This window comes from Ovis canadensis, chromosome 2 (genome assembly GCF_042477335.2).
Source record: "Ovis canadensis isolate MfBH-ARS-UI-01 breed Bighorn chromosome 2, ARS-UI_OviCan_v2, whole genome shotgun sequence".
NCBI lineage: Eukaryota > Metazoa > Chordata > Mammalia > Artiodactyla > Bovidae > Ovis > Ovis canadensis.
This window is the reverse complement of record NC_091246.1, coordinates 160,091,525-160,103,854: the sequence shown is the minus strand read 5'-3', so window position 1 is coordinate 160,103,854 and position 12,330 is coordinate 160,091,525. Positions and strand designations below refer to the sequence as shown.

At 37.4% G+C, this 12,330-nt stretch overlaps 1 protein-coding gene across 6 annotated transcripts in view; it reads left to right on the top strand.

Annotated features, from left to right (window-relative positions):
• Positions 1–12,330, top strand: part of KCNJ3 (potassium inwardly rectifying channel subfamily J member 3) — a 225,165-nt gene that overhangs the window by 56,412 nt on the left and 156,423 nt on the right. The window contains exon 3 of one of the 6 annotated variants that reach the window (XM_069574407.1): positions 8,144–9,209. The exons of the other annotated variants lie outside the window; for them this stretch is intronic. Within the exon in view, the coding sequence (XP_069430508.1) occupies positions 8,144–8,172 (29 nt within the window). The 3' untranslated portion in view covers positions 8,173–9,209. Of the gene's footprint in view, positions 1–8,143; positions 9,210–12,330 lie in introns of those variants that run through there. 6 annotated transcript variants of the gene reach the window in all.

Genomic DNA, 12,330 nt, shown 5'->3' with positions numbered 1-12,330 from the left:
GCCCTGGAGGCCTCTGACAACAGAAAACAAGGCTCATAAGCAAAGAATTAAAATAGATGACAGAAATTCCCTGGTTTTGCTGACTCATGAACAGATGGTGCTCCCAATCTTTCCATTAAATGCGCTTTTATAAAATTGCTGTCTGTAGCCAACCGAGAATGAGTCTCATGGCTATAAAGTCTAGGTTTGTGTGAAATTGGGATGAACTTTGGGACAAACTCAGAGTTCTGGGACACTAATGTCAATTCTTAGTCCTTTGTACAGTTGAACTGCACTCCAGTCTAGTGTTGAGCCTAAGATGAATTTCAGATGCACCAGAAGGATGTTGTACTTTTGATGTTAACGTGGTTCCAAGCGATTTGCCATTTGAGCCAGTTCCTTTTGCAATATACTTCAAGGACCTTCTTCATATTGGTTCTATTTCAATTGAATCCTATTTATAAAATATTTCAAACATATGGGTTTAAAGAAACATTTGTGTGTCCACTACTCAGTCTTAACATTTGTTTGCAAGTTGAAATGTTTGTTTGAAATTTTGTTTTAAAAACACAAATTGCTAAGATCTAACTGCACTTTTTTCCACTTCCTTATTCCCCCAAGGAAATTACTGTTCTGAAATGATGTGTATCAATACCATGCACAGTTTTTATTTTCATCATATTTGTATGCATTTCTAAAATAAATATTGATTATTCTGCCCATATTTAAAATGTAAGTAAATTATATCACTTGTGACTACTTGCTTGTTTCTTGTTGTTGTTGACTTCACTGTGTGGGTTGAAAACTTAGATCAGCTTATCAGTTTCTAAAAAAATGTCTCTGGAATGCTGATCGGAATCTTAATTTTAGACTTAAGTAGGGAAATTTGCAATTTTCATAATATTTAAATAATCATAATATTTATTTGGAAAAACTCATAATCTCCATAATATTCCCATCCTTATATATTTTCAATATTTTAATTGTTTTATTATGCTTTCTTAGGATACTCAGCATTACAGAACTTGTAAATATATTAATATTACCTTACATATTGAAAGGAGCTTTGCAGATGTATAACTTGAGTATTTTGAGATGGTAAGATGATCCTGGATTATCTAGATGGACCCAGTGTTACAACAAGTGTTCTTATAGGCTAAAGAGGAAGGTAGGAGGTAGAAAAAAGACTTGTAACTAATGGAAGTAGAAGTAGAGACAATGTTGATGGGGCCACAAACCAAGTAATGTAGGCAGCCTCTAGAGGCTACAAAAGGCAAAGAATGGATTCTCTCCTAGAGCCTCTAGAAGAAACTCGGTCCTACCATTTCTTGGTTTTGTATTTCTGACTTCCAGACAGCTAAGATAACAAATTTGTGCTTAAATCACTAGGTGGTGATTTTTACTGAAGAAATAGGAAACGAATGGGCCTTCTGAAGAAATTGCTTTGCAAGGCTCTGGTCTGATTTAGTGTGAGAAAGAAAATACCTTTAATATTATGTATCAAATATCAAATGCTGTGTCTGTTTTTAAAAGGTGGTTATTTTGGTGAGATTAATCTGAAATGAACATTCAGAAGAGGTTCATTCAGCCTTACCCAGTGTGTATAGGTGATGTATCCACATGCGTCTCAGAGAATGGGCCAGAAGTTTTAAGCCTGGTTGAACATGAAGGAGGCAGTTACTTGTAATAAGTGAAATTTGAAGTAGATGTTTGAAGATATGGTGGTTACTTGTTTACCTAAGTACCCCAGCAAAACCAGTTCACCTCCTGGGAACTTGGTTTCTATTTTTTGTGCAGCAGGATGTGTACTATTTCCTATATCCAAGAGTTGTTTGCAGAAACAAATAGGATTTTGTATATAAACTGTCAAGAGATACCACAGAGGGCTATGGTTAGAGGGACTCTAATCCTAGAGGCCTGCACATAGAGAAATAGTATCAAAAAGAGAAAACAAACTGGAAATCAAAATGGATGAGAGTCCCTTCTAACTGTGGCTGTCACATTAAATTGGATGTTGACTTGAAAAATATTGTAAGTGACCTCCACTTGTTATTGAGAAGGCTGGGAAGCTTTGAAGGAAATGGGCTGGGGGTTGGTTGGGAAAGAGATCCTAGCAGGTGGTCTGCTGAAAATACAGAGAATTCCTTGTTCTGATACCAGCCAGGGTTCTTGTCCTTCACTAATCAGGAGAAATTGACCTGTGACCAGACAAGAAACTCAGCCAAAGCTTTATTGGGGCTATGTTGCAGCAGAGGGGAGCAAGAATAAATAACAGGTTCCCTTGCTCGCAAGCTTGCTGAAGATGGGGTGGAAGCTTGTTCCTTATATGGGGTAAGGGTAGGACTGTGTCCAGGAGTCAGGCTGGAAGTGTGACTTACGCGGTTTGTCCACCGTATCTGGTGGTATTGATTTCAGGGGCCATGCACAGTACCCTGCTTTTGCTCCCAACACCCTGTTTTTGCTTCTGGCTCTTCAGAAGTGGCAGGAGGGGCTTTTTTGTCTTTTTGTATCTTTTGTCCAGAATTTATCCCAGTTGCTCCTTTAGTCCCATATAGTTTCTCTATATTTTGTTACTGGAGGAGAGGTTTATCCAGGTACATGCACTTCAGCAAAGGGTCCCAGGTCCCAGCCTGTCTCAGCTCTACTTTGAACTATCTACTGAGGCAGATTATTTAATTTCTCCAAGCCCTGGTTTCTTCATCTGTAACATTATGATTCCATAGCTTTCCAGAACTGTTGTGATGATAAAATAATGAAAATACCTAGTCCAGGATATTTATAATAGTAGCTTTGAAATTCACATTTCTGCCACATTTCTTTTATTAGATTTTTTAACTTAGTTATTAAAAGTTTAAATATGTTATTGAGTGCCTTTTTAATTTCTTTTCAGTGAATCAAATCTGATTTGGACTGGTGACTTCTCTTTGTATGACCTGTTTTCTCTGCCTTAACATGAGGATTTTGAGGAGCTGAATGTAAGCAAGTGAGAAGTTTTAGCTCTAAACCTATCACATACAAACTAGATGTTTTGTATATATATCTGCTGCTCCTGCTAAGTTGCTTCAGTCGTGTCCGACTCTGTGTGACCCCATAGACGGCAGCCCACCAGGCTCCCCTGTGCCTGGGATTCTCCAGGCAAGAACACTGGAGTGGGTTGCCATTTCCTTCTCCAATGCATGAAGGCGAAAAGTGAAAGGGAAGTCGCTCAGTCATGTCCGACTCTTCGCAACCCCACGGACTGCAGCCTACCAGGCTCCTCTGTCCATGGGATTTACCAGGCAAGAGTACAGGAGTGGGTTGCCATTGCCTTCTCCATATATACATCTGTGTGTGTGTGTATATATATATATAAACCTATTACATATAATATATATATAAACCTATTACATATAAACTAGATGTTTATATATATAATATGTATCAGTTCAGTTCAGTTCAGTTCAGTCACTCAGTCCTGTCCAACTCTTTGCGACCCCATGAATCGCAGCATATATATATATATATATATATATATATATATATATATATATATATATAAATATATAAACACATCCTTTCTCTTTCTTTTATCTATTGTGCAGCTGCTAATATTAGGAGGACTTTTTTAAGAGTGTATATTTCTTATCAGAGCCTCTATCTGATGGCTTATAGCTGGTGGGGATCCTACCTGGATTCTTCAAAGATGTCATTTGAACAAATTAGTCTCTGTACTCAGTTGTGACATCAGTTTCTGTTGTCAGTTTACTAAGTCATTGAGTTAAGTATGAAAATCCACCTGCAATGCAGGAGACGTAGAAGACTTGGGTTTAGTCCCTGGGTAGGGAAGATCCTCTGGAGAAGGAAATGGAAACCCACTCCAGTATTTTTACCTGGGAAATCCAATGGACAGAGGACCTTGGTGGGCTATAGTCCATGGAGTCACAAAGAGTTGGGCACAACTTAGCAACTAAATGGCAGCAGCTTACTGTAACTATATCAATTATATTCTGGGATAAAAGAAATATCAATGTTAAAAGTAATGAAAATAACTATTTAAAATGGAAACTAAAGGGTGAAAGTGTCTCTGATTATAAAATGCCCTCCTCTCTTTGTTCCTTCAGGTTTTTTGGTTTGACCAAAAACCAAAGTTATGCTTGATCAGCTATAGAATCTCACAGTTGCCCAGAGGCCAGTACAAGCCACGACACAGCCATTTAGTCACTGTGTAGGCCTTTGTGTAGATCAGTATTTTCCTTACTGTGTCACATTTTACAGCAGAAGGTAAAGTGGAATACTGTCATAATATACTGCCTGATATTTCCTTGAATAATTAAAATAACAGCTACTGTGCTCCCCTTCTTTTTACCCTAAAGATTATTTAGGCAGAACAGCCTTTTTGATTTCATTTTCCTCTAACTTTCTTGAGTGACTTTGAGAGTTGTTGCAGTTGTCTGCACTGGCCTCCATCTGTACAAGCCCTCTCTTTGTTCATTGGATGCACTATGAAAGTGAACGTGAAAGTGAAGTTGCTTAGTCGTGTCCGACTCTTTGCGACCCCGTGGACTATAGCCTATTAGGCTCCTCTGTCCATGGGATTTTCCAGGCAAGGCAACTGGAATGGGTTGCCATTTTCTTCTCCAGGGGATCTTCCCAACCCAGGGATTGAACCCGGGTCTCCTGCACTGCAGGCAGACGCTTTACCATCTGAGCCACCAGGGAAGCCATTGGATGTACTATACTCTTATTATTTAAGAGTCTGTGAGTTCTGTTCCTTTTTCCTGGAATGCCCACTGATCCCCACCAACCCCAACACCCCACCACACACACCTATGTAAAAGCTTCTCAGCATCGTGAACATTTGGGGTCAGATAATTCTTTGTCAGGGGGTAGTACATGTGGGCTATGCTGTGTATTCTAGGATGTTTGCAGCATCTGTGACATTTACCTGCTGGATTGCCTGCAGCATCTCTCCCAGTCACAACAGCCAGAATGTCTTCAGACTTTTATAGATGTCCCATGGGAAGCAGACTCACCTTCCATTGAAAATCACTGCTTCAGAGTTTACCGCACATGTTGTCTCCTTTAAGGAGGACTTCTCATACCCCTTAAAGTAACTTGATTCCCTCCACCTGTATTTATTCTCAAGTCAGCCTATGCTCTTTGTCAGTTTCCTTTGTAGCCCTTACCACAAATAAAATGACATAATGAACATTTCTTTAGATATTTTGCATTAGCTGTTTTTGCTAGAATGTGAAGTGCAGAAGGGGAGTGACTTTTCTGCCTGGTTCCTCATTGTACTCCTTGCGTCTCATGTGCTGCAGCCTGTATGTAGGTACTCAGTATACACTGATCACCTTTGTGATCTTTGACTTGGGTTCAGTTGATATCCTACTGCATAAAATTAATAGTTTTGAAATGAATGATTCTTTGTTTTTGGCCACATAGCTGTAGAATCTTAGTTCCCGGACCAGGGATCAAACCCTGGCCCAGGGCAGTGAAAACACTGAGTCTTAACCACTGGACTAACAGGAAATTCTCAAAATGAATGTGATCATTGGAGCCCCAGCATTGAGTTTTGCTACTGTGATCCTAAAGCATCCTCAGCCCTGTGGGTTTCTAAACCATGTGCCAAGGCACTCCCATTGAACTCACAGGAGCTATGGAATATTTTAAATTTTCAAGGAAAATACAATAACATTTCCCATACACCCTACAAACTACATGCTCAAGTTAGTTCAGTTTCAACATCAGACTGCATTACATTACTTTTGATGATGTCATATATTTGTGAAGTATAGGCTTTTGACAGTGCTGTGATACAAAGCTATTACAAGGAAAATTAATGTGTAACAGAGAATGGGGGTAATGATAGTCAAAGTGATTCCAGGATTTGAGATATGATATGGTGCCAAACAGGTGTACACATGCCAATAGTAACTGTGGTTATTTAAGAATGAAATAAAATATTATTTTTCTTTTGATTTAGTTTTTAAAAATGACTACTGATTTGTTAAAGGCATAAATAATTAGTAAGTTGTTTGAATTTAACTGCTTAATGAATAGAACAAGCAGATATTTCTTGATAAAAAGGTAAAGAAAAGAATTTACTGAAGCAGGAAGGGAGCAATGAAGATAGAAAGTGTGGAAATCTCTGCATTCACCATTTAACCATTTTCATTTTAAACATTATTTTTAATTGATCCTAGTTTATAGTTTCTTAAATAAGCAGTAACGTATTTTAAAAGATCTGACTATATTTCTCAGGTGATGAATCATTATTTCTTATGAAAGAATATGTGATAAGAAACTTCAGATGGATATGAGTTGCAAATTTTCTTTTGCCGTTATGTGGAAATTCAGTCCTCAAGGAAAATGAGATTGGTTTTAGAGAGTTTTCTGTTACTCAAATTAGAAAGAAAAATATTTAGTTAAAATAATCTATTTTTTTATGTTCTCATTTTTATAGGGAGTGTCTGTTAATGCTGAAACTGAGCTTAATATATGTTTGAACTTATCATTGTATCTAGTAGGGTTACTAAGCTACTCACAGGTTATTAATATTCTTGGCTGTACTAGATAGGGTTCTTATAAGAAGTTATTTGAAATAGGCCTTAACTGTCACTTTTAATTAAACTTCAGATCTCTTTGCTTTTGCCTTTTCAATAACTTTCAGTAAATTGTGCCATAGATTGCATAAATGCCGTTATAATTAAAGCAAAATTATTTTAGCTGAAAATCTTACTTTGATATTCTTTACATTTGTAATAGACTCCTTATACTGATACCAACAGTCTGTGGTTATATGAATTACTGCCGACATGGGTAGAAGGGAAGCTTTATGAAAGCTGAAACTATTAATAAATTTTGCATACTCAGTATTCTTCCATTGGTAGTTTTAATGCAGAAATTTTCAGTAAAAAATTCAGGTGTTTTAAAAGAAATTTATAATTGTGATTGTATCTACAGACTTATTATTGCTGGCTCTGGAAAAGTACTACAAAAAGAGATGAAATTTTAAACTGAGTTCCACACTTTGGGGAAATTCAATAATTTACAATTCTCAGTGTTAAACATATTTACAAAAGATACAACATTTTAAAAAACTATTTTATTATTGAAGGATAATTGCTTTACAGAATTTTGTTGTTTTCTGGTAAACCTCAACATGAATCAGCCATAGGTATACATATAATCCCCTCCCTTTTGAACCTCCCTTCCATCTCCCTCCCCATCCCACCCCTCTAGGTTGGTACAGAGCCACTGTTTGAGTTTCCTGAGCCATACAGCAAATTCCCGTTGGCTATCTATTTTACATACAGTAATGTAAGTTTCCATGTTACTCTTTCCATACATCTCACCCTCTTCTCCCCTCTCCCCATGTCCATAAGTCTGTTCTCTATGTCTGTTTCTTCATTGCTGTGCTGTAAATAAATTCTAGATTCTATACATGTGCATTAGAATATAATATTTTATCTTTCTCTAAAGGATATAGCATTTTTTGCTTTCTTATGCTTTCTCCATTAGTTCATATCTTTGAAATTCATTGCTGTCTCAATGTTCTCTTTGAAATTCCAGATATTGTGCACCAAACTAATTTGTTAAAAATTTGTGTCACTGAGATTTCTTTGAAGGATGGGTAGAATTCATGTTGGTGGAAATCTTCCTAGTCCTAAATTCTGCTCCAGCACAGCTCTTGGAACTGATAGCAGCATATTTGAAAGATTAAAGGAACTGAGAAATAGAAATTTTTGCCTCTGGTTTTTAATTTTTTTTCTTTGTCTTTCTTGCCTGCAGTGTTTTAAGGATTATTTATTATTTTTAAGGATTATTATTAAGTTATTATTTTTTACTATTGCTAATTAGATGGTTTTCTGAATTAAAGGGGTTGTGTTTTATGATTTTATTCCTTCCATGGCTGATTAATCTTACAATATTGTTCTTGTTATTGCTTTGAAGTATTGAGGAAACAGTGAATTGGGGGAGGTCAAGAATCATAAGGATTCATAAAGATCCTGTAATTTTCATTAACTGTCTTATTAGAAGTAGTTTTGTTTTCCCCCATTCTAGTCTTCGGATGACAGCTTCCTCAGAGCAAAATACTGAAGCCAAACTTTTGAAGATGCTAGCAGAATTTGATTAATGTAATAAATTTGTGATAAAATAAATATTACATTTCTTTTCACAGATAACAAGCCTCAAGAAGATAAATTTTAAAGGTTATTTGTTAAAATTAATTTGTTCAAAAGATGGAAAAAGGAGAACCAACTAGGTCGTCTCATCTACACAGACACAGAAAACAGGCCTTTTTGATAAATGATGAAGTACTTTTGATGAACAACACTAAAACAAGTAAACTGTCATCTGGAAAAAAATAAATTTGAATCTGTATCTCACATATGTGAAATGAATTATAAGTGTATTAAATATAAGAAATGAAGTAATGAAAGTACTCAATAATAATAATAATATTGAGGGATTTTTGTGAACGTGGAATGGTGCTGTATAAAGCTAACTTACTGTCAGCAAAAACTTTCTGTAGGAAACTTTAAAGTTAATGGGGTCAGATAGCTAAAAAGACAGTGATAGGGAGGCAGAATAGGACAGACCCAACTCTGGGAATTGAGAGGTGATGTATTCCATAAAGTAGAACCTGTCATACCTTGGGCCATTTATCAAGCCACTGTTACTCATTACTGTTGGTGTCAACTGCATCCAACATGGTCACAGTATTCTGAGAGTCCAGTAGAAAAGAAACAAACACTTTTCAAGAGGATAGTAGACTCTAGGTACTAGACAATGTTATTAATCAATGGCAAGACCATAGCCTTACACTGAGGTCAGGATTTGGATTCCTCTAATCCTTAGAGGAGAAATTGGTACTAGCAAGGTAGACTATACAAGTTACTGTGTAAAGAACTTGGAGCACAAAATTAGTGGTGGCTTCATGCAAAGGGTGACTTTTTAAGTATTAGGAATAATATATTAGTTTGAATTTCCCTTGTTTATGTTTGAAAATAAGCAGAGAAACTACATGGGTTGTAGGCATTTAGTCCCATGTGTGCTGGGAAATAGAGGCCAAGATAGAAGTGAAAGGAAATCTGTCAAGATGCTAGAAATACATACATTGATACTGAGAAAGATGACTGGTTTTGAGTGAGGTCATAAGCCAAAATTGACATAAACTAATCATCTGTGTTGATAATTTGGATTTAGGGAGAAATCTAAACAGAAATAAAGGATTCTGAAATTGCTTGCAAAGATGCAGGGTTGTTTTTATATTTCACATGCTGAATAATATATTCAGCAGATCAGTCCAATTTCCTATCCCCTAGCCTTATATTTATATTCTCCCTGGGATAGGACATTGAGTAAAGAGAGGGAACAAGAAATAAAAGCTGAGAATAATAGGCAATAGTTTCTCAGTTGTTTTTTAATTTGTTGCATACTCCTGGAATAAAGAAAACTCTAATGTGCAATTCATGGGTATTAAAAACACATCATGGAATTTGGAATGGTTGGAACACAGAAATATAAAATCTACACTGAGTTGCTTTTGTTCTTGAAGTATGGTTTTTGACAGTATGATGATGAATGGTAATCTTAACTTTTTACTTTCCTTGTGATAAGCTGTGCTATGTCGTTTCAGTTGTGTCTGACTCTTTGTGACCCCATAGACTGTAGCCCACAAGGCTTCTCTGTCCACGGGATTCACCAGGCAAGAATACTGGAGTGGGTTGCCATGCCCTACTCCAGAGGATCTTCCTGACTCGGGGCTTGAACGTGTGTCTCTTATGTCTCCTGGACTGGCAGGCGGGTTCTTTACAAATAGCACTACCTGGGAAGACCCTCACTTTCCTTGTTACTTTCCCTCAATTGGTGGAAGAGAAAATGTACTTTAGCAAGAAAAAACATATATAAAGTATTTGATTGGTTTTAAGCTTTACCTCAGAAAATCAGAGCAATGTGAAAGCTGAGAATCATTCTGAATTATTATCCTTAAATCCTGTTTTCAGAAGCCAGTTCTTATAAGCTAGATCAGAAATGGTAGTGGCATCTTTCAAAGCCTTCTTGCCTTTACCAATCTCAGTGTCTAAAAAAGCTCAGAAAGTTTGTAATTATTTGAACTGTACAGTTAAACAAATGTGTTGAAATTTTTTTCTCAAAAATAGTTTTATTAACTCAGAATTGTATTAAATGATATTTCCAAATTTAAATTTAAGTTCAGTTCAGTTCAGTCGCGCAGTCGTGTCCAACTCTTTGCGACCCCATGAATTGCAGCACACCAGGCCTCCCTGTCCATCAGTAACTCCCGGAGTTTACTCAAACTCATGTCCATTGAGTCAGTGATGCCATCCAGCCATCTCATCCTCTGTCGTCCCCTTCTCCTCCTGCCCCCTAATCCCTCCCAGCCTCAGGGTCTTTTCCAATGAGTCAACTCTTCACTTGAGGTGGCTAAAGTATTGGATTTTCAGCTTTAGCATCAGTCCTTCCATTGAACACCCAGGACTGATCTCCTTTAGAATGGACTGGTTGGCTCTCCTTGCAGTCCAAGGGACTCTCAAGAGTCTTTTCCAACACCACAGTTCAAAAGCATCAATTCTTCGGTGCTCAGCTTTATTATAATTCCTGTGAAAATCACTGGAGTATTTAGTGGTTTTTGATGTACCATTCATCAGCCTCCTGTACTATACAGGAGGCAGTTATCAAGACCATCCCCAAGAAAAAGAAATGCAAAAAGGGAAAATAGTTGTCTGAGGAAGCCTTACAGATAGCTGAGAAAAGAAGAGAAACTAAAGGCAAAGGAGAAAAGGAAAGATATACCCATTTGAATGCAAAGTTCCAAAGAACAGCAAGGAGAGATAAGAAAGCCTTCCTCAGTGATCAATGCAAACAAACAGAGGAGAGCAATAGAATGGGAAAGACTAGAGATATTTTCAAGAAAATTAGAGATACCAAGAGAACATTTCATGCAAAGATGGCCACAATAAAGGATAGAAATGGTATGGACTGAAAAGAAGCAGAAGATACTAAGAGGTGACAAGAATACACAGAAGAACTATACAAAGAAGATCTCAATGACCCAAATAACCATGATGGTGTGATCACTGGCCTAGAGCCAGTCATCCTAGAATGTGAAATGGGCTTTAGGAAGCATTATGAACAAAGCTAGTGGAGGTGATGGAATTACAGTTGAGCTATTTCAAATACTAAAAGATGATGCTGTGAAAATGATGCACTCAAATGTCAGCAAAATGGAAAATCAGTAGTGGCCACAGGACTGTAAAAGGTCAGTTTTCATTCCAATCCCAAAGAAAACCCATGCTAAAGAATGTTTAAACTACTGCACAATTGCACTCATTTCACATGCCAGCAGAGTAATGCACAAAATTCTCCAAGCCAGGCTTCAACAGTACATGAATTGTGAACCTCCAGATGTTCAAGCTGGATTTAGAAAAGGCAGAGGAACCAGAGATCAAATTGCCAACATCCGTTGGATCATTGAAAAAGGACAAGAGTTCCAGAGAAGCATCTATTCCTGCTTTATTGACTATGCCAAAGCCTTTGATTGTGTGGATCACAACAAACTCTGGAAAATTCTGAAAGAGATGGGAATACCACACCACCTTACCTGCCTCCTGAGAAATCTGTATGCAGGTCAGGAAGCAACAGGTAGAACTGGATATGGAAAGCAGACCAGTTCCAAATTGGGATAGGAGTATGTCAAGGCTGTATATTGTCACCCTGCTTATTTAACTTACATGCAGAGTACATCATGCAAAATGCCGGACTGGGTGAAAGAACAGGCTGGAATCGAGATTGCTGGGAGAAATATCAGTAACCTCAGATATGCAGATGACACCACCCTTATGGCAGAAATTGAAGAAGAGCTAAAGAGCTCTTAATGAAAGTGAAAGAGGAGAGGGAAAAAGTTGGCTGAAAACTCAACATGCAGAAAACATGGTCCCATCACTTCTTGGCAAATAGATGGAAAAACAGCAGAAATAGTGACAGACTTTATTTTTGGGGGACTCTAAAATCACTGAAGATGGTGACTGCTGCCATGAAATTAAAAGATGCTTGCTGCTTGGAAAAAAACCTATGACCAACCTAGACAGCATATTAAAAAGCAGAGACATTACTTTGCCAACAAAAATCCATCTAGTCAAAGCCATGATTTTCCAGTAGTGATGTATGGATGTGAGAGTTGGACTATAAAGAAAGCTGAGCGCTGAAGAATTGATGCTTTTGAACTGTGGTGTTGGAGAAGACTCTTGAGAGTCCCTTGGACTGCAAGGAGATCCAACCAGTCCATCCTAAGGAGATGGAGATCAGTCCTGGGTGTTCACTGGGAGAACTGATGTTGAAGCTGAA